Source organism: Bidens hawaiensis, unplaced genomic scaffold, assembly GCF_021521415.1.
Source record: "Bidens hawaiensis isolate Kalapana, Puna unplaced genomic scaffold, B.hawaiensis_p1.1 tig00023787_1, whole genome shotgun sequence".
In the NCBI taxonomy this organism is placed as follows: Eukaryota; Viridiplantae; Streptophyta; class Magnoliopsida; order Asterales; family Asteraceae; genus Bidens; species Bidens hawaiensis.
This window is the reverse complement of record NW_027493732.1, coordinates 281422-302306: the sequence shown is the minus strand read 5'-3', so window position 1 is coordinate 302306 and position 20885 is coordinate 281422. Positions and strand designations below refer to the sequence as shown.

At 43.8% G+C, this 20885-nt stretch overlaps 1 protein-coding gene and 1 pseudogene across 1 annotated transcript in view; both read left to right on the top strand.

The window, feature by feature from the left end:
- Positions 1 to 3064, top strand: part of LOC143567975 (transcription initiation factor TFIID subunit 14b-like) — a 24051-nt gene extending 20987 nt beyond the window's left edge. Inside the window, exon 6 of the mRNA XM_077054247.1 lies at positions 2637 to 3064. Coding sequence (XP_076910362.1) covers positions 2637 to 2669 — 33 coding nt within the window. The 3' untranslated portion in view covers positions 2670 to 3064. The remainder of the gene's footprint in view (positions 1 to 2636) is intronic.
- LOC143567974 (auxin-responsive protein SAUR50 pseudogene) lies at positions 3056 to 20885 on the top strand (annotated as a pseudogene).

The window sequence follows — 20885 nt, the reverse complement described above, 5'->3', positions numbered from 1 at the left end:
TTTACCCTCACCAAGGGTCATGATTCAACCAGAGGACAATAATGCGGAAAGACGGTTAGACCTTATGCTAACCGAGGAACGCAGAGACTTAGCCGCAATGCGTGAAGAGAACTACAAACGGCAAATGCAAAAGTACTACAACACGCGGGTAAAACTCTGCAACTTCAACGTAGGAGACTACATATTGCGTAACAACGAGGCTTCGAACCAAGAGCGCCCAGGAAAGCTGACACCTGTCTGGGAAGGACCGTACGTTATCAAACAAGTACTGGGAAAGGGCGCATACCGGCTCGAAAGGCTCGATGGCACTCCCGTCCCAAGAACATGGAACGGAGCTCAATTACGTAAATGTTACATGTAGATCAATTCCAAATTTGTAAAGAAAAGGCCCAGAGCCACTTCTAATGGAAATGATTCTCCTTAGAGCATCGACGCTGATGATTTTACATTTATACTTTTAACTTTCCACACGGATATGCCGGTCTTCACCGCATAATTACGAGGAAAGTCGTTGCGTGGGGAAGGCGGCAAAACCCGCATAAACCCAAAAAACGGCAAACCTTCACGCAGGTCAGTCATAGGTAAACTTTGGTCACCCCACTAAATGAAAGTGCCGGTCCTAACCGCACAAATCATAAGAGGAAACCGAACCTATTGACAACCGCGCGTCGAACGGTTAACTTATCCAAAGCACTGGGAAAATTGCTAAAATAAACTAAAATATGCATGCGCAATTCATATAACGTTTATAACGCAAGTCTCAAAGATTCAAAAGTAAGCGGGAATATACCCCTTACCTTGGCAACCAAGTAACTATAAGACGGGTGCGGGTACAGTGTCAAGGCAAAACCCTTCACATACTTAGCACCCACAGGGAATTGAAGCCAAGAATACCTCGGCAACCAAGTAACTATAAGACGGGTGCGGGCACAGTGTTAAGGCAAAACCCTTCACATACCTAGCACCTGCAGGGAATTGACGCCAGGAATACCTCGGCAACCAAGTAACTATAAGACGGGTGCGGGTACAGTGTTAAGGCAAAACCCTTCACATACCTAGCACCTGCAGGGAATTGACGCCAGGAATACCTTGGGAGTAAAGTAACTATAAGACGAGTGCGGGTACAGTGTCAAGGAAAAACCCTTCACATACCTAGCACTCCGCAGGGAAATGAAACCAAGAAGGATCTTCTGGGCCATGCTTGCGCAAACGGGAATAACATCCCCGCATAGCGGGAACGTCGAGAACTAGATTGTTTGAAACTTCAAGATGGAATTGGTGGTTTTAACATAATTGATCACTATGTTCAAAACTACCAAAACCTCACGGAGAATCTACACAAGAGGTACTCAACGCTCCTGACTTGCGAGGAGGTTACAGACCTACCCGCATCATACCCAAAGATCAAGCAGAACAGTGGGAAATTCTGCGTGACATTAGGACTTCCGCGGGAAGAATCCCCATGGAAAACCTTAAACCTAAACCCTTTTCAAAAACCCTTTGCTTAAGTCCAAAAGTTCACCTCACTTTATTAAACATTCATGAGAAGAACATTGGACTGGGGGGACTTGAAGAGGTAGGTCCCAGCAGAGCCCAGTTGGACCCGCAAGACTCACCTTGAAAAGGGACGTCTGCGCAGTTGAACCCGCAAGACTCCTTAACGGACATCTGCGCGGTTGAACCCGCAAGACTTAACTAAAGAAACGTCTGCGCAGAAACCAACTGGATCAGCAGGACCCACCACGCTCAGAGACGTGACGTCCTCACGCGCGGTACGCAAGCTGTCCCATCAGGAAACGCCTCCCAATGGTTAAGTACTCCGCCTGTTCCCGCAGTTACGGATACCAGCCATCAGGGAAGGCTACCCGCGCAGCATGGCTACACGCACAAGGCTTAACTCTCATAATAATTCAGCAGTCACCTGAAGAAGGAATGAGCAAGCCGGGAACAGTCCCGCACAAAGGCGGGAGGGGGAATACTCCCGCCCAAATGAGCCAGTCCGTACGATACTGAAAGATCTTTTGTACTGTACCTGACGAGGTATGGGCAAAAGATCTGACCAAAGATACGACAGCTCACTGATAACAGTATGGCGAGCAGCATGCTCTTGTACTGTATGTCACTATTAGCCGCTACCTACTCACCAACTCCTGACATACCACGTGCATAGCCTGTAGTTGGTGGAAAAGGAATAGTAGACAGCAGGCCTGGTCACTATCAGCCGCTGCCTACCCACCAACTACCAGCATGGCACGTGCGTAGGCCACAGTTGGTTGAACAGGAATACTATTCAGCCGGCTACACCTACTTGGAAACCTACCTTCGGCTATAAATACCCCAAATGGTATGATCATCTCATCTTATCTTGTATCTGATATATTATACCTGATATCTGCTCTAGCAATCTCTTAATATACATTTATATTCAAGAGCAATCTAGTCTGATTCTCACGCCGGAGGGTGGTCACAAGGAGGAACCCCCCCCTTCTCAGTGACGAGCTCACGGTGTCTGTTTTGCAGGTTATCAGAAGAACCATCTTTGCCGAGTCTAACCTCTCGTGGGAAACATCTATTCAACCCCCAGGTTACCCGTAATCTGCCCGGGGTCGGTTAGTGTTTCTTCACATATCGTGAAGCTAAAAAGGCGTTTGAGTATTCTGGAAGGTTGACTCGTTCATTTTGCTTTAAGTATCTTAGATAATATCTGAAATCATAATACGTTAGATATTTGTAAAAGCGTCAATGCTAGGATCTTTGAATTGCACTTTTCTGCGCTTTCGATATAAGTTCGTTATCAAGATCGCACGTTCTTGAATGAGTAATGCGACACTTGCATGTGAAAGTAACTTAAAAGGTTATGCTTTATTTGGTAGTAGTCTCCTTTCAAGTAGAGATATTTTGTTTAGCCCCTACCAGGTCCAATAATGACAAGGGGATTATCTATCAACCATTTGCTGTCTTGATGTGTCTATTTGTGTTTTAACTTTGGAATATCCAAATTGTCGAGGTGTTAAAAACGTTTGTGGAAAAGTAGTTCAGGATGTTTTGCGTCATTATGATACGGGCGGGCCCTAGAAACGGGTTAAAGGTACCAAGTCATATGGTACTCTTTTATTTTATTTTAGTATACCAACAAACACTTTCTTTTTGTTTGTTTCATTGTCGATGCTGTCATTCACAAAAACTATGTTCATGTAGTAATAAGATAAGTTTTTAACAAGGCAGTGTAGAGGATGTATCATGTATGCATGTTTCACTTAATTTCTTTCTAAATATTACTTAGACTCGTGCTCTTGACTAATGACGGATCCATAAATTATTTCTATGTATGTCGCTTATTTTCGGTACTTGAACTTCTATCAACTTTGGATCTGGTTGACTGTTTTGAAAACTCAATAGAATTATTCAAATTTAAGACTCTATCTGACGGCTACTTGACTTTTAATTGTTTAAATAAATTTCGTTTATAGTTTATAATGGTATTTGGGCAACTTTCTTTAGTTGGTTACGTATTTGTTTTGCAAGTAAAAGCATGTGAGCTTTAAAAGGAATGAAAAAACTGTGTTTTTTAGCATAACTTTTAAAACTTACATTAACAATTCTATCGCATGTAAGAAGTCATGAAATAACTTGAAATTTCGAATGTCATCGATATATTATTCGTAATGACAATCCGTAACAAATTATAAAGAAAATGTATTTCAAAGTAGGAATATAAAAAGCAAGAAGCAATGTTTGAACATTTGGCCTTCGATCTTTTAGAATGAATGCTGAAGAAATGTGGATCAACCATTGTAGCATGCATCACCTTTGATCTCTTTTAGTTTCTTCATTGTTGTATTTAATTTCTTATATGTTAATCTGATAACAAATCAATAGAATATATCCCTATAAAAGAGAGACCCTTGTAACGTTTTATTTATTCAATATTCATAAGTTTATCAACTTTTCTAAACAATTGTTCCGTCTTTTATCCACATACGCTCTACGTTAAAAAAGAACACTAGCTAACACACTGTACACATATAAACGTATCGTAACACAAAATAACTAAGTCATATGGGTAAGATGAAAAATAGTTACATTTGGGGATAAACACTTTTAATCTGCTTCTAAATGCAAATAAATAACATAAATGCAAATGTCTCATCGACTCATGATAAATAAGAAATTTAATATTGATAACAAAATATTTTAAATTCTTAAAAAAACGCACAATTAAGTCATAGGTATATTCATTGAAGTGTTTGATAAAATTCTGAAGCGATAAGACAATAGGTAAATCGAAAGCTATATTGTATTAAGATTTTTAGTATGGTACTAACTAATAACAAATCTAGAAATGCTAGACCGTTTGTTTGCTACCGCTTCTGTATTCTATCAAAGTATCCAACCAACCAACCTGGAAAATTGACCTGACCTGACCTGATAATTAAATCATATAGTCCCACACCATTTAAAACGACAACGATGCCTTAAAAATTATACCACTTTTACTCGTTCCTTTTTTGTATTTTGTCGTTATCACACTAAAAGCATTCTCAATCTATTCCCAATATATATATGTGAAGAAAAATTTATAAATCATATGCTATGATTATAAATGATTGTGAGCAGAGGAGAGATAAAATATTATATGTAAAAGTTAAGTTTGAGGTTTTAAAGTTCACACCGTATAATATTTTAATATTTTCTGAGAGTGATTGTGAGTGAAAGAGAAAAGAAATGATAATGATAAAAGTATAAAAGTGTACTATTTAATTAAAAAAGAGAGAAACTGTAGTGATTTTTAGTGTAATTATATAATATATATGAAATTATGAATATATGATAGGGAACTGAATGCGAATGCTCTAATCGAGGACACTACAACCATTAATTTTTAAACAGTAATAACATAATAGTATTATTATGTTAATGGTATTATTTAGAAATTGACGGATTCTAATATGAAATAAATTAACATAGTCAAATGGTCAATGAATCCTTTAAATGAGCTACGGGTTAAATCATCACATCGGGATATACTCATCATTTGATCCGAGGAAAAAGCTCATCTAAGGCCAACGCCTGTGAACACTCGCCCAAAGGCACGACAGCCAGTGGCCGATTCAGGAATTTTTTTCATGTGGTGCATTACTTTTAGATGTTTCAATTTAATGGAATTGGATATAAATATTTCGGGTTGGTTCATTACATAAAATACTATAAAATAATAGAAAAGACACCGTCATTCGAAATTAGAAAACACATAACATAAATACAATTGTTTTTACGAATACAAAAAACACTTATAGTTGTTCCCTACGAGCTTTCATCTTTTGAAATCGTTATATAACATAAATACAATCGTTCAGCTGGATGCCTGGGCTACCAAAGGAAGGAGGTGTGGCGCCTGCATAATCATGGTGGAGAGTGGAGAGAGGCAGAGAGTGACGTTTGTAATTGTATCTTTGTTTAAAATTTTTGGTTTATGAAACCCTAAAAAACTGTATATAAAAAAAATTAAAAAAAAAGTAGTGTAAAACGGATTTGAACTCTAAAAGGTTGCATAGAAAAAATAAAAATAAAAAAAAGTAGCGTAAAACATATTTGAACCTATGACCTTAAAATTTTTAATTAACCAGCTAAGAGACTTATCCACCAAACCAACAATTTATATTTTAATTTAGGATGGTTCCATTCTATTTTATAAGGTGGTTAACTTTGTTATTTTTTACATACCAATACACTATTATTTCAAAACTGGGGTGGTTCCTGAGAAACACCCATTTAGTAGGTAGATCCACCCATGACGACAGTGTGGTGAGGTAAAACTCGTTTAGTTCAAGAATCCAATTAGTGAAAGCCAGCTACTCGCATAGTCTTCCATCATCACCTGATAAACTAAATAATGGGGACAAAAATCGAATTTGGGTCACATGAAACACCAAGTCTCTTTCTTACTCATTCACCACCAACTCATTGACAAAACTAGTTAACGTGTTATTAAGCGAAATAATGAGTTAATTGTATATACATTTAAGGATTAAATTAAATTTCTATTTTAATTTGAGTTTTGATTTTTCAAATAAGCGAAAGAATTAGATTACTTTTAGTTCATCGTCTTAATACGAGACAGATTTAGAGCTTCCGAGGCATGTCAAAGAGACTCATTATTTAATATTGGAATAGTCATCTTTACACATAAAAGTCTAATATCCATCTATCTATATTCTATACTATATTATAAGTTTATATAACATAGCATCTAGAGGCCTTTTAAAATTTTAATAACACAAGATTTATTGATAATGGTATACCGTACACAACTTTGCCCCTTATTTTTAATAACTAACTTTTGGCCATTTCAAAATGACGTTTGTGTTTCCTGTTGCATTGCATCATGCGGACGCTCTTTTCGTATTAATAAATATATATATATTTTTTGGAATGATAACCAGAGTTGTGGGACTTTGCACGGACGTACATGGTGTATAATCAAGGGTAGCCTCTTTGATCCGTCAACTTTTTGTCAGTAGTGTAATTTTTTTGATTGCTTTTTGTATTTCGCTACCTCTTAAAAATATAACGTTATCCTTATTTGTTTATGTTTCAACCAAATTAAAAGTTCAACCAACTAAAGCTCAAACCAATTGAAACTCATTAACCTTATTTGTAATACTCTTTGTTGTTTGATTTAGGCTGAACATCAACAAAACAGAAACAACTGCCGCTTCCACTAGTTCCATGCTACACTAGACGCCGGTCACTGACTCACCCCATGCTGCTCTCCTTCGGTCACCGGTGCTGCTTCGGGTTCCGGCCAGCGCTCCTTCTTCCACGATCTGACTTCTACTTGTTCAATTTATCTATTCTTCTACTTCTATATAAATTGTAATTCTTTACTTGTTTATATAAATTGTTAATTTGTAATAGTTTATTTGCAATTGAAGAATTGATTATGATTTGTTGGATATTTGGATAATGTAAATTGAATATTAGAATTGATTATAGATTTAGTGTTTATGTGTAAATTATAATTGTTTAAGGATTTAGGGTTTATATGTAAATTGGAATTAATTTTGGATTTATGCAAGGTTTAAATTATATTTCTTTTAAAATTAGAGAACTTGAAAGATAAAGCGACAAAGTCTTATAAACAATCTTTTTAAACGGAAATTTCATTTGTAAAAAATGATGATATTGGTTAACACCAATTAATTAAAAAAATTATTATATCCAATACGATAAAAAAAATATTTGTTTAAACATTATCCGATTTTAGTTTAAATCCTCCACTTACCTTGGTATACTTTTTGTTTATGATGCATATCTATGGACGCGTCTTTGCATGTATTTTAGTCACTAAGACTGCAATAAAAGTGGGACATAAACGAAGTCAAGTCGGTGTATGAAACGAAGGGCCAAAAGTTCATAGTGCCTTACAATCCTTAGCCACTTTTTGTACCCTCATGATTGCTACATAACTTTTGGCTCCACCATATGAATCCCATGCACGATTTTGGGAGTGTATTTTTGGAAATTAAAATGGTTATAGTTTTTACATTTTGACTAAGCGTATATTGTTTACGCAAAAGAATAAATATGCATATATACAGACTCACCGGAAGAACATGGAAGCCATAGCTGTCGGCCATTACTCAATCCGGCCACTGAGGTATTCTCGTCTCCTGATCCCTTACCTCCGGATTCACCAAGTCGACCCTAGCAGGGATTTTGATTACCCATATGGGTAACGACGCCAAGGGCAATGGATGTGGGGCCAACTCATTTATAAATTTTATATATAACAAAAATATTAAATAATAATAATTGCGGTTTTGGTTAGTTAAAGCTCCTCTACTACAAGTTTGATGAGTTGGTTAGTGCCCCGCTGCCTAGGTGATAGTGACATGAAAACACTGTTAGTTAATTTACCATGCTCTACTACACTTGGTCTAATAATTAAAAGAGTATTATGGATGTCCAATTTCATTGGCAGCTTGTTGGTTAAGGCATGCACCAGTGGAAGTCTGTGGCTAATTAATTGAACGTTAGAAAAACAGTTGTGGGTAATCTCATTTGCGGCATATTATCGACATAATTTACACGTGGATAACCTACAACTTTTGTAAGATTTACCGTAATTGTTTCTGATGGAATCATTAGCCGCGACATACTGACATACCGTTAATTACCGACGGATTCCAAAGGAACTTTTTAAGTATTGCCAGCGAAAATACTGTAGGTACTTGTACATCCGTGAAACTCCTTTCTTTATTAGCGTCTTCTCTCAAAACCTTTGTTTAATAGATTTTGATTTCAAACCTTTGTGGATTTTGATATGTGACATCAACTAACCATATTATCATGTGACAGAAATATTAAACGAGTTGTTATTAATTGTTATTTGATAGGCGTGTACGAATGTACGTAACAATTGTATACATACATATATATGCATCCATGCGTACATTAATGACTAATATAAGTAATGATGTATACACTCCAGTAACTTGGTAGATTCAGTTTTAAAAAATCATGTTGTTAATTTAAAAAGAAAATAATAATAACAACAACAACAATAACAACAACAAAAACAAAAACAAAGCTAAAATATCGACCTGAAAATAATAATAACAACTAATGATACATAATAATAATTTGGTCAAATATGGCTTCTTCATAGGCGATTTTAGTAAATAACGAAATATGATTATACTTGAGCTAAGCATCAAGTAGGTGATTTTCATTATTTTTCACTCATCCTTTTTTTGTTAGATTTGTTGATGCATGTGTTTCTAACTACAAATAAGATAACTTTCACCGAATGCAAGCTAGATTTCGTCACTTAACCGGCCATCAGTAAATACCTAGGCGGCAATCTCTTTAGGTCGATATTTAGGGCTAATATAGACATAAATGGAATTGGTCCCATGGGTCATGACGTCCTAGACAAAGGTAGCAAGGTAGGGTTACTAGCCTAAATTAAGGGATATGAAATTATGAACGTATGACCATCTCAAGAAATACCATGCTTAATTACCACCTGCGGTCCTCCCCTTCACATGCACTTGCCTCTCAATCTTGCTTATAAAAACCTCCTTCCATGGAGTCACTTAGTGTCCCCCAGATTATCTATAATCTGTCCAGGGTTCACTTAGTGTTTCTTCATTGGCGCCATCCGTGGGACCAAAAGCTAGAACAAGTTTAGTTTTTTCAAAATTTCTGAAGAAATGGTTAACGTTACTCCGGTCCCAAGGCCAGTAACCGACCAAGAAACCCAGGTAACCACAACCCCAACAACTGGGGGGAACACTGGCGGTTATACAATCCTTACGAACACTACCCCGACTACCCAAGCCGGGGCAAGTGCAGTAAATATTCCACTAGGGTTCACCGATGCCCAGTTGGAAAAACGAACAAGGGTCCCTCACCAAACACTAGATCAAGTGAAGGCTTGGGCCGAAGAACGTCAAAGAGAGTTCCAAGCTGAATTGGACGAACGCTTGCGTTCAGTTCAACAGGCTGACGAATTCGGCAGTACTCGCCAACACCTCAATATGAACAGCGAGGGCGAGTACTCAGACGACGAGAGGGAGGAGTCCGATACCGACGCAAACCCTCGCCATAAGGCGAAAGGGAAGCGTAAGGAAACGGACTCCCAGCCGAAAAGGAATTTTGGGGAAGCTTTTAAGCTAACGACTGCGGAGAGAAACCCGCGTGACTTCTTCAAAACCTTTAGACCAACTGCTACAAATGCAGGAAAGTCAAAATTCGCAAGGAACATTGCGGAAGCAATCGCCCCAAGAAGTGCCAAACAAATGTCCAACATTGGCACTTATGATGGTCTATCCGACCCAGACGACCATTTGAACAGGTTCATCGCGGGGGCTACCGTCAGTAACTGGACGGAACCCACGTGGTGTTACATGTTCCAGATGACTCTGGTCGGAGCGGCCAGGGCATGGTTCGATCGTTTACCGGTCCACCACATATATGACTGGGCGGACTTTCAGAACAAGTTCAGCCAGCACTTCAGCCAGCAGAGGAAGTATACTGAAGAGCAGTGGACGATCCTCAACTGCGTTAGAGAGGAGGATGAATCTTTACTAGACTTCATCACCCGCTTCAACTCCAAGAAGCTGAGTCTGGGCAACATAAGTGAAGATCTTGTTCGCGCCGCTTTCATCCAGGGCGCTGAGTACCCAGAGCTTATCCGCACATTGACGGGTAAGGACGGCATGCCATCCACATGGGATGCCATCATGACGGCAGCCAAGCGCTTTGCCGAGACGGAGAAGCAGCTGGGAAGAGATCTTCCCCAGAGTACACACCTCTACACGCAGAGGACAAGGGAGAACAACGTTAGGACCGCCCGGCAGAACAAAAAGAGGCGGCTAGGTATTAGGCAGTCAAGGGTAAACTTTGACACCTCATCCAGCTCTCGCCCTCTTGTTGGCGGAAGGGACAGCACACACCCTTCAAACCGAAAACACCGGTGGACGCCACTCACCAAGAGCGTCACGGAGATATTTGCCACGGAAAAATTGCCATGGCCAAAAGCCCCATTGATCCGGCAGAAACCTAATGCGGATCAAAGCAAATCCTGTGATTTCCACGGGACAAAGGGTCATGGTACTGAAGAGTGCACATCCTTGAAGGATATTGTTGAGACATTTGTCAAGGATGGAAGACTTGCACATCTCGTGGCATCAATCAAGAAGGGAGGAAGGAATGACAACCGGTACCGAGGCAACGGACGAAAGCCCGTGGACATCAGCATCAACATGGTTCATGGTAACATCAGAGGAAGAAAAAGGCAAACGCCAGAACCATGTGCGTGGAAGGAAGCTGAGGTGCGCTTCCCGCGAGTGCCAGGAGGACCCAGCAAAGAAGGCCCTATCGTCATCAAAAGCCAGCTGGGGCACTACATCACCTCCCGCACCCTTGCTAACAACGGCGCATCGTCAACGGTGATGTACAGGCAGTTCTTTGACAAGCTAGATGACGAAGACAAGGAACGCCTGGAAACGATCAACGCCTCGATGGAAGGGTTCGATGGCAGCACAAACACCCCCTGGGTATCCTATCTTTCCCCGTCACTCTTACAGATGGGAAATACTCCCGCACAGAAGATGTGGACTTTGTCGTTATGAGACAGCAACACCACACATACGACATCCTCTTCGGGAGAGACGGGATGGCAAGATTCAACGCCGTGGTATCCTCAGTCCACGGCATGATGGGATGGCCAACAGCTGAGGGTGTAGCGATGATCACCGGCATTCCCCAGGTATGCATCGCATCTGTCTCATCTAAACCCAAACCAAAGATGGCTAAACCAACCATCACCGAACCAGAAAGATGGGCCTTCAACGGCAAATACCCGGACCAGGCCGTTACCATTGGACCAACAATCGTTGATCCCACCCGCACCTTACTCAAACGCTTACTGCAGAAAAACGCTGACATCTTTGCGTGGGCACCAGCTGACATGACTGGTGTACCCCGAAGTAAGGCGGAGCATAAGCTTAAGTGCGATCCGGCTGTTACGCCAGTCGTACAAAAGCGCAGAGTAATGGGGCCTGAACAAACTAACGCGTGTAGAACCCAAGTCAAGGAACTCCTTGACGCAGGCATCGTACGCGTTAGTAGATATCAAACATGGGTTGCAAATCCCGTAATGGTACCGAAGAATGACAAACAATGGCGCATGTGCATAGATTTCAAAGATTTGAACAAAGCATGCCCCAAAGATTGTTATCCGTTACCAGAAATTGATCTTAAGGTGGATTCGTTGGCACCATTTCGCCTTAAATGCTTCTTGGATGCGTATAAGGGGTACCATCAAATCCACATGGCCGTAGATGACCAGGACAAAACCGCATTTCGGACGCCCGATGGTACATTTTGTTATAAAATGATGCCATTCGGACTTAAGAATGCAGGGTCCACGTACCAACGACTGATGGACAAAGAGTTTCATGCCCAAATCGGGAGAAACTTGGAAGTCTATATGGATGATTTGGTCATCAAAAGCCCCGAGCCAGAAGCGATGTTGAAAGACATTGAAGAAACTTTCAACACGCTTAGAAAGATAAACATGAAGCTCAACCCGAGCAAGTGTTCATTTGGGACGGAAGAAGGGAAGTTCTTGGGAGTCATTGTTACTAAAGATGGCTTCAGAGCAAACCCTGAAAAGGTCGAAGCCATTGTTAAAATGGAATCACCTACCACCATCAAACAGGCTCAGACACTGAATGGACGACTAGTCGCACTTAATCGCTTTTTGGCAAACCATGCGGATAAGTCGTTTCCTTTCGTGTCAACATTGAGAAACTGCTTAAAGAAAACGCACTTCCGCTGGACACCAGAAGCGGAAGCAGCTTTTCAGGAGATTCGGTCACGCCTGATCGAACTCCCAACACTTACAGCACCACAAGCGGGAGAGGAGTTAATCCTATACCTTTCCGCAACAGATAGAGCAACCGGGGCAGTCCTGCTAATAGAACGAAAAGGCATCCAGATGCCAATCTATTATGTTAGCCGTGTACTAACAGACGTAGAAACCCGGTACTCTACCCTCGAAAAATTAGTCTTAGCACTTATACACGCTTCACGCAGGTTAAGACGATATTTCCAGGGCCACCCAATCACCATTCTCACCAACTTCAAACTCTCAAACGTTCTAGGCAAACCCGAATTATCGGGACGTCTAGCCAAATGGGCAATTGAATTGGGAGAATATGCAATTAAGTACAAGCCAAGACCAGCCATAAAAGGCCAGGTCCTGGCCGATTTTATTGCAGAAGTCCCCGCTTCGCGGGAGAAAGAGTGCCAGGAGGAGGCTCAACCCTCCCCAGCACAGGACATCAATGATGTCTGGCGACTCTACACTGATGGAGCAGCCAGTAACGAGGGTTCAGGCGGAGGGTTAAAATTAACCAACCCAGCAGGCCAAGAATATACTTACGCTATTCGGTTGGATTTTCCAAGTACGAATAACGAAGCCGAATATGAAGCATTCTTGGCCGGATTGAGAATTGCGCGTAAGATGGGTGTGAAAAACTTGGAAGCCCACGTGGATTCCATGCTGGTGGCCAACCAAATAAATGGGACGTACACGGCTGTGAACGACACAATGGCCCTGTACCTCGCCCAGGCAAAAACCCTTATGCGTGATTTTAATGATTGTAAAGTCATACACGTCAAGCGCAGCGAAAACAAATCTGCGGATGCGTTAAGCAAGCTTGCATCACTAGCCTTCACCCACTTGGGAAAGGACATCCGCATTGAACTCCTCGAAGCACCATCAGTCCCGCACAAGGAAATTTGTGTCATCCAAACCGGTACAGAAACGTGGATGACACCAATAATAAATTACCTTGCAGCAGGAACACTACCAGAGTAAAAAACACAGGCAAGAAAACTACGCTGTAAAGCACTGAATTATCAACTCATCGATGACACCCTTTACAGACGTAACTTTCTTGGCCCACTCTTAAGATGCGTGGACAACCAAGATGCTGACTACCTCTTGAGGGAAGTACACGAAGGCATCTGTGGAGTTCACGCAGGTCCCCGCGCTGTTGTGGCTAAGCTGAACAATGCGGGATACTTTTGGCCGGGGATGCATACGGATGCACTGGCATACATTAGAAAATGCAGATCTTGCCAGCTTTACGCACCCAACACGCACCGCCCGAAGAACGAACTTGTTCCAGTCACTTCTTCATGGCCATTTCAGAAGTGGGCCATCGACGTGACAGGCCCATTTCCTACAGCAGCAGAAAATGTTCAGTTCCTAGTGGTAGCCATCGACTACTTCACCAAGTGGATAGAAGCAAAACCTTTAGCCCAAACAACCGCGAAACATATCAAAAAATTTATTTGGGAATTTATTATTTGTCGTTTTGGACTTCCACAGAATTTGGTGAGCGATAACGGCACCAACTTTGCTGACAAGAAGCTACAACAGTGGCTGAAAGAACTTCAAATCACCCACACCTTTACCTCAGTGGCACACCCGCAAGGTAATGGTGAGGTGGAAAGAGCAAATAAGAGCATCGTCGAAGGCATCAAGAAGAGACTATTGAAACACAGATCCGGCTGGGTGGACGAGCTTCCGCACGTCCTTTGGGCAAACAGAACGCTGAAGAAGGCCAGTACGGGAGAAACCCCGTTCAGCCTCACTTATGGCACTGAAGCCATGGTCCCGGTCGAAATTGGTCTACCCTCACCAAGGGTCTTGATTCAGCAGAAGACAATGATGCGGAAAGACGGTTGGATCTTATGCTAACCGAGGAACGCAGAGACTTAGCCGCAGTGCGTGAAGAGAACTACAAACGACAAATGCAAAAATACTACAACACGCGGGTAAAACTCTGCAACTTCAATATAGGAGACTACATACTGCGTAACAACGAGGCTTCAAACCAAGAGCGCCCGGGAAAGCTGGCCCCGGTCTGGGAAGGGCCATACATTATCAAAGAAGTCCTGGGAAAGGGCGCATACCGGCTCGAAAGGCTCGATGGCACTCCCATCCCAAGAACATGGAATGGAGCTCAATTACACAAATGTTATATGTAGATCAATTCCAAAACTTGTAAAGAAAAGGCCTAGAGCCACTTCTAATGGAAATGATTCTCCTGTCATAACGTGTTTACCTTTATACTTATGAACTTCCCACTGGTGCCGGTATTCACCGCATAAATGGGGGAAGAAGTAAGTCGTTACATGTGGAAGGCGGCAAAACCCGCATAAACACAACGTTAAAAATAAGGGAAACCTACACGCAGGTCAGATGTAAGTAAAGTTTAGCCACCCTTGTAAGTGCAAGTGACGGTCTTACCCGCACAATCACGAACAAGGAAGCAAAACTTCAACCTATCATCTACCAGTTCAAAGGTTACCCTAAAAAAAAAAAAAAAAAAAAAAAAAAAAAGGATAAGGAAAACCTACACGCAGGTCAGATATGGGTAAAGTTTAGCCATCCTACTACGTGCAAGTGACGGTCATACCCGCACAATCACGAAAGAGGAAGCAAAACTTCACACCTATTATCTACCACGTTCAAAGGTTAACTTATCCTCAAAGATGAGGAAAACCTACACGCAGGTCAGATGGTAAAGTTTAGCCATCCTACTACGTGCAAGTGACGGTCCTACCCGCACAATCACGGAAGAGGAAGCAAAACTTCACACTTATCTACCACGTTCAAAGGTTAACTTATTCTAAACACTTGGAAAATTGCTAATTTAAACTAAAGTATGTGTCATATAACGTTTATAAAGCAAGGAATCCAATGAATCAAGCGGTCTTAGCCGCACAAAGATTTACATTTCATAAATATTCTTACAAGAATGACCGGGTAACTACCCGCCTACAAGAAAGTAAACCTATACAAACTAAATCTATCCTAGCAGCGGGAAGGGATCTTCAGGATCAGGCTTCAGGGCCACTTCCACTTGGACCAGCGCCGTCAGTAGAACGTGGCTGTTCAAGGAAAGCCTTAAGGATAGGTAGCCCATCATCAGCAGCAGCAATTTTATTCACCTTCTCCACCACCGGATGCGGGAAGGCGGCGTATTGATTTACTGCTTGGTCATATATGGCTTCAGTATCTACATTGTACAAAGGGAAGTTGGATGGCGGGACGCCTTTCTCAACAAACCCTAGACCAAGCAGGAAGCCGACTCGTTCCCCATCCTCGTGAGAAGCGTTGAGGGCTGCGCTCATAGCATCGTCGTAAGATGTCTCTGAGAAGACCCGATGCACAACCTACATAAGAAAATATACAAGTGTCAACACCCTATTTACAAAGAAAAGCGTGAAGACAAAAAGATAGACTTACCTGAGACAACGCTTCTCGAAGAAGCCATTCCTTGGCAACCAGAGCTTCTTGAAGGGCGGCTTGAGCTTGGTTGCAGGCACGTTCGGCTTCGCTTTTGTTAAGGTTGGCAAGTAGCACTTCCTTTGCGGCAGCCTCTTCGACGCCCTTAAGCTTCCGCTCGGTATGGTCAAGCAAACCCCTCTGGTCCAAGATCTCCTGGAGCTTCTTGGCATCTTCCATCGCCAAGGCATCATGAGCACGTTGGAGAGCCTCTAATTTGGCCTTGAGCTCCTCATTCTCCACGCGTAAAGGCTCAGCAACGGCTTCAGCCTTGGTGGCCCTCTCGGTTGCGTTCCTCGCAGTCTCCTTAGCCAGCCGAAGCTGTTCGTTAACAGCTTGGGCAGCCTTGGAGCGGGCCTCGAGTCGTGCTTGAACCTCAACCTCGAGGGCCTTGAAGGCCTTCTCCTTCTCCGCAGCAGCTGCGGACAGCTTTTGGTTCTCCTCCCGAAGAGCCCGCGCTTGAGATACTTCCTTGGCGCGAGCTGCTTTCAACTTGTCGTTTTCACGACAAAGCAGCTCGACGCGCGGCTGCATCCGGGCCTGGAGAACCCGAAGCTCGTTGGTTAGCCTACCCTCCTGGTAGCTAGCCATGGCTTCCCCCAACGCCCCATGGGGAGCAGCGTGGCGAGCCCATTCCACGCACTCCACAGGGGTACGAAGGGTTGTTCCTCGGCGGATGTTCCATCGTGGAACATACACTTCATTGGAATCCGACACTGCAAGAAACATAAAGCAGTTAGGAAAAGATGATAAAATATATATGTATAAAATGGGCCAGAAAAACCCTACGCACCTGTAGAGTCAATTACAGGCCGATAGCCGCCGAACCCATCACCTGAACCCAATGGAAATCCATCCAAGAGGTCAGGCAGATGGGAAGGTGGCGGAGAGATGCGAGAATCCCCACGCGTACCTGATGGACCGGCCGTCGTTGCCGATGGTGGTGGGGGCATGCTTGCAGCCGCCGTGGTCGCCACCGCGGTCACTGCCGCAGAATCCGCAGCAATCGTAACCGCCGGCTCTGTGAAGGATGCTGTAAAAATCTCACTCACAGCCGGCGGTGACGTCATCTCGGCTGGAACAGTCGGCTCAAAGGAGTGAGCAACTGATCCAGCGGAAGCAGGCGCAGGCGCCTGGGTCGACGCCTCAGGTAGGCTGACCAAGCCTACCGTCATTGGCGGAGAGGTAATACTCGGCCCTTCACCCTGGAATGCGCCAACATCCACGCCTGCGTAAAAGAAGAAAAGTGTTAAAAGACTAAGGATTAAGCTATGAAGATAAAAGCTAAAGGAAAGTTGTACTTACGGGTTTTCTTGAGCCTAAAGGTACGGAGAGGCGGGGACGGACCCGATGGAGCCGGCCTCTTTGCGCCGGTAACCGTCGTCTTCTTTGGCTCTCCGGAAATGACAGTTGCAACCTCCGGAGCAGTGGTCTTATCACCACCGGGATTCCCCGCCACCTCTTCGCTCTCGGTCTCCGAATCAGACCGAGGCGCTGGATCGGCAGTGGAGGCCTTCTCTTTCCCCTTCCCGCCGGCAGCCTTCTTCTTCCGCACCAACGGAGGACCATCTGCGGATTCCTCATCAGAACATACGATTAGAGGAATTCCAGCAGAGGTTTCAACATTGAGGGGTCGAGGGTCGAAGAGCGCCTTACCTGGCCGACGGGCGCTGAGGATCTCATGGCCTAGCGGATAGACCTCCACGAACCGATCCGCGGTTTGTTCGAGGATGGGCAACTCGTTCTCATCTAGAGCGCGAGTACCCATCCGTGCGGGACCGTCAGCCTCCCGCGGGTTCAGGAGCGACTGCAGGTCGTTCCCCTCTGAAATAAAACAGGAAAAAAGTTAGAAGAAATTCAAAATCAACAAAAGGGAGAAAGGCATACCGTAAGGAACAGAGTTCGAACCGTATTCGAGGACGATCGGAATCTTGCGCGCATCAGCCTCCTTCCACACCCGGCTCATCCCCAGCATCACCATCCCGGACTCCGCAAACCGGTAAACCGGAGATTGGACCCGAGATATCTTGGCAAACCATTCCGCCTCCTGGAAGCTGGAGGCGTGAAGGCTGGGAAGTGCCTGCCCATTCTTGAATTTCATAGCAATGGGGATGGCGCGGGCGGATATGAAGAAAAACTCCCTCTTCCACGCGCGAAGACTGCGCTCGGTCGCACAGATCTTTAAACCCTTAATCCGGGTCGTCAACGTGTACCACCCCTGGATGCACCTCCAAGTGTAGAAGGTCATCAGGCGGTCAACATAGGGCTCAACGCCCAGTATCCGGCACACCCACTCAAAATGGCGAATCTTGGCGATCGCCATGGGGTGCAACTCGGTCAAATGAACACCATGCCTCTCGAGGACACGGTAAACAAACTTTGTCAGTGGGAACCTAAGATTCTTATAGACAAAGAATGCTGCATAAACCCCGATCTTGCCTCGGGGGGCATCGTACACGGTCTGATGGGGTTCAGGAAACTCAGGATCGAGAGACTCGAGCATGAACTTCCTGACAACATACCGGTACAGATCGCCAGGAAGAGCACACTGGCACTCACCAGCAGTACTCCTGTCGTCAGCTGTAGAATCGATATCACGAGACATCTTGTAAAGAAAGAAAACGATTTCGGGAGAATGCTTGCCTGAAAAGGATAAGTATTCACCGGAAATCGCAAAGAAGATGAAGAAGAGTGAAAGTGTGAATTACAAATAACCCTCTCCCCCTTTATATACTAATCGCAATTAATGCGATGAAATTAATGCGGAAGAGAGAGAAAACAAAGGTGCAATGAAACTATGACACGTGGCAAAAAGCAAGCTGGCAACAGCTGTTGACAGGACGCATACCATTAATTTCGAGGCCACGCGCCCGAAAAAACGCGACCACGCGCCTGAAAAAGCGACTGGAATGACCATGTACTGTCACGTCACCATAACTTCCTGCACGTCCTGACAAAGTCAGAAGAAACCGTCGCACGACGTTTGAGGTTTGGACTGTTCTTATCCTTTCACCAACTCTTCGAATTTCAAAATTCAAAAAGATTCAAGTGAGCGGGAAAATACCCCTTACCTTGGCAACCAAGTAACCGTCAGACGGATGCGGGTACAGTGTCAAGGCAAAACCCTTCACATACCTAGCACCCGCAGGGAATTGAAGCCAAGAATACCTTGGAAGTAAAGTAACCGTAAGACGAGTGCGGGTACAGTGTCAAGGCAAAACCCTTCATGTACTTAGCACTCTGCAGGGAATTCAAACCAAGAAGGATCTTCTGGGCCATGCTTGCGGAAACGTGAATAACATTCCCGCACGATTGGAACGTCGAGAGCTATATTGTTTGAAACTCCAAGATGGAATTGGTGGTTTCAGCATAAATGATCACTATGTCGAAAACCACCAAAACCCCATGGAGAATCCACACAATTGGGACTCAACGCTCCTAACGCGCGAGGAGGTTACAAACCTACCCGCTTCACACCCAAAGATCAAGCAGAAAAGTCGGGAATTTCTGCGTGACATCAGGAAAACCGCGGGATGAATCACCACGGAAAACCGAAAAACTATACCCTTTTCAAAACCCCTTGCTAAGTCCAAAAGTTCACCTCACTTCATTAAACATTCATGAGAAGAACATTGGACTGGGGGGACTTGAAGAGGTAGGTCCCAGCAGAGTCCAGTTGGACCCGCAAGACTCACCTTGAACAGGGACGTCTGCGCAATAACCAACTGCTCCAGCAGGACACCATGCTTAAAGAACCTTACGCGCAGTACACCAGCTGTACCCGCAGGGAATGCCTCCCAATGGTGAAGTACCCCGCCTGTTCCCGCAGCTGCGGATACAAGCCATCAGGGAAGGCTACCCGCACTAACAGCAAAGCTACACGCACAAGGTATTCGTTCAGTAGTCACATGAAGGAATGAGCAAGGCGGGAACACTCCCGCCTAAATGAGCCAGTCCGTATGCTTCTGGAAGGTCTTCCGTACTATACCTACTAAGGTATGGGTGGAACAGACAGTTTGACCAGAGCAGCCCATGAACTAATCACAGGGTGACAGCTCACCGACAACAATACGAGGAGGAGCACCCTCTAGTACTGTTCGTCACTATTAGCCGCTGCCTACTCACCAACCCTTACGATGGGACGTGCGCAGCCTACAGTTGGTGGAACAGTGCGCAGCCGGCAGTAAAAGGAACAGTATACAGCCGACCTTATTACTGTTGGCCGTAACCTATCCACCAACCAGTATGGCTTGTGCGTGATCCACTGTTGGTAGAACAGGAATACTATTCAGCCGGCTGTACCTGCTTGGAAACCTACCTTCGGCTATAAATACTCCAACACCTTGGAATGGTAAGGACATCATCTGATATCCCAATCTTATCTAGCAATCTCTTAATATACTCTTATATTCAGAGCAATCTAGTCTGATTCTCACGCCGGAGGGTGGTCACAAGGAGGAACCCCCCCTTCTCAGTGACGAGCTTACGGTGTCTGTTTTGTAGGTCTCCTGAAGAACAACCTTCTCAGCTAGATCTCATCCGTGGGAAACATTACTTAACCCCCAGATTATCTATAATCTGTCCAGGGTTCACTTAGTGTTTCTTCACCTTCACATGCACTTGCCTCTCAATCTTGCTTATAAAAACCTCCTTCCATGGAGTCACCGCCACCGCCTTATCTTCAACCCTTTCTCATCGACCAAACATATCCATAACGGGTCTAATTAGAAAAGCACACAACAAACAAACTCAAGCAGTAGCCCTCAAGAAAATCATCAAGAAATGCACAAACAACGGCTCCCCGACCGATGTCCCTAAAGGACACTTTGTTGTTTATGTTGGAGAAACAAGAAGCCGATACATTGTGCCCATATCATGGCTGCATCACAAAGCCTTCCAAAGCTTGCTACAACAAGCCGAGGAAGAGTTTGGGTTTGATCATGGAATGGGGTTAACCATTCCTTGTCATGAAGAGGACTTCCGGTCACTCTTCTTGGTCATGGGATGA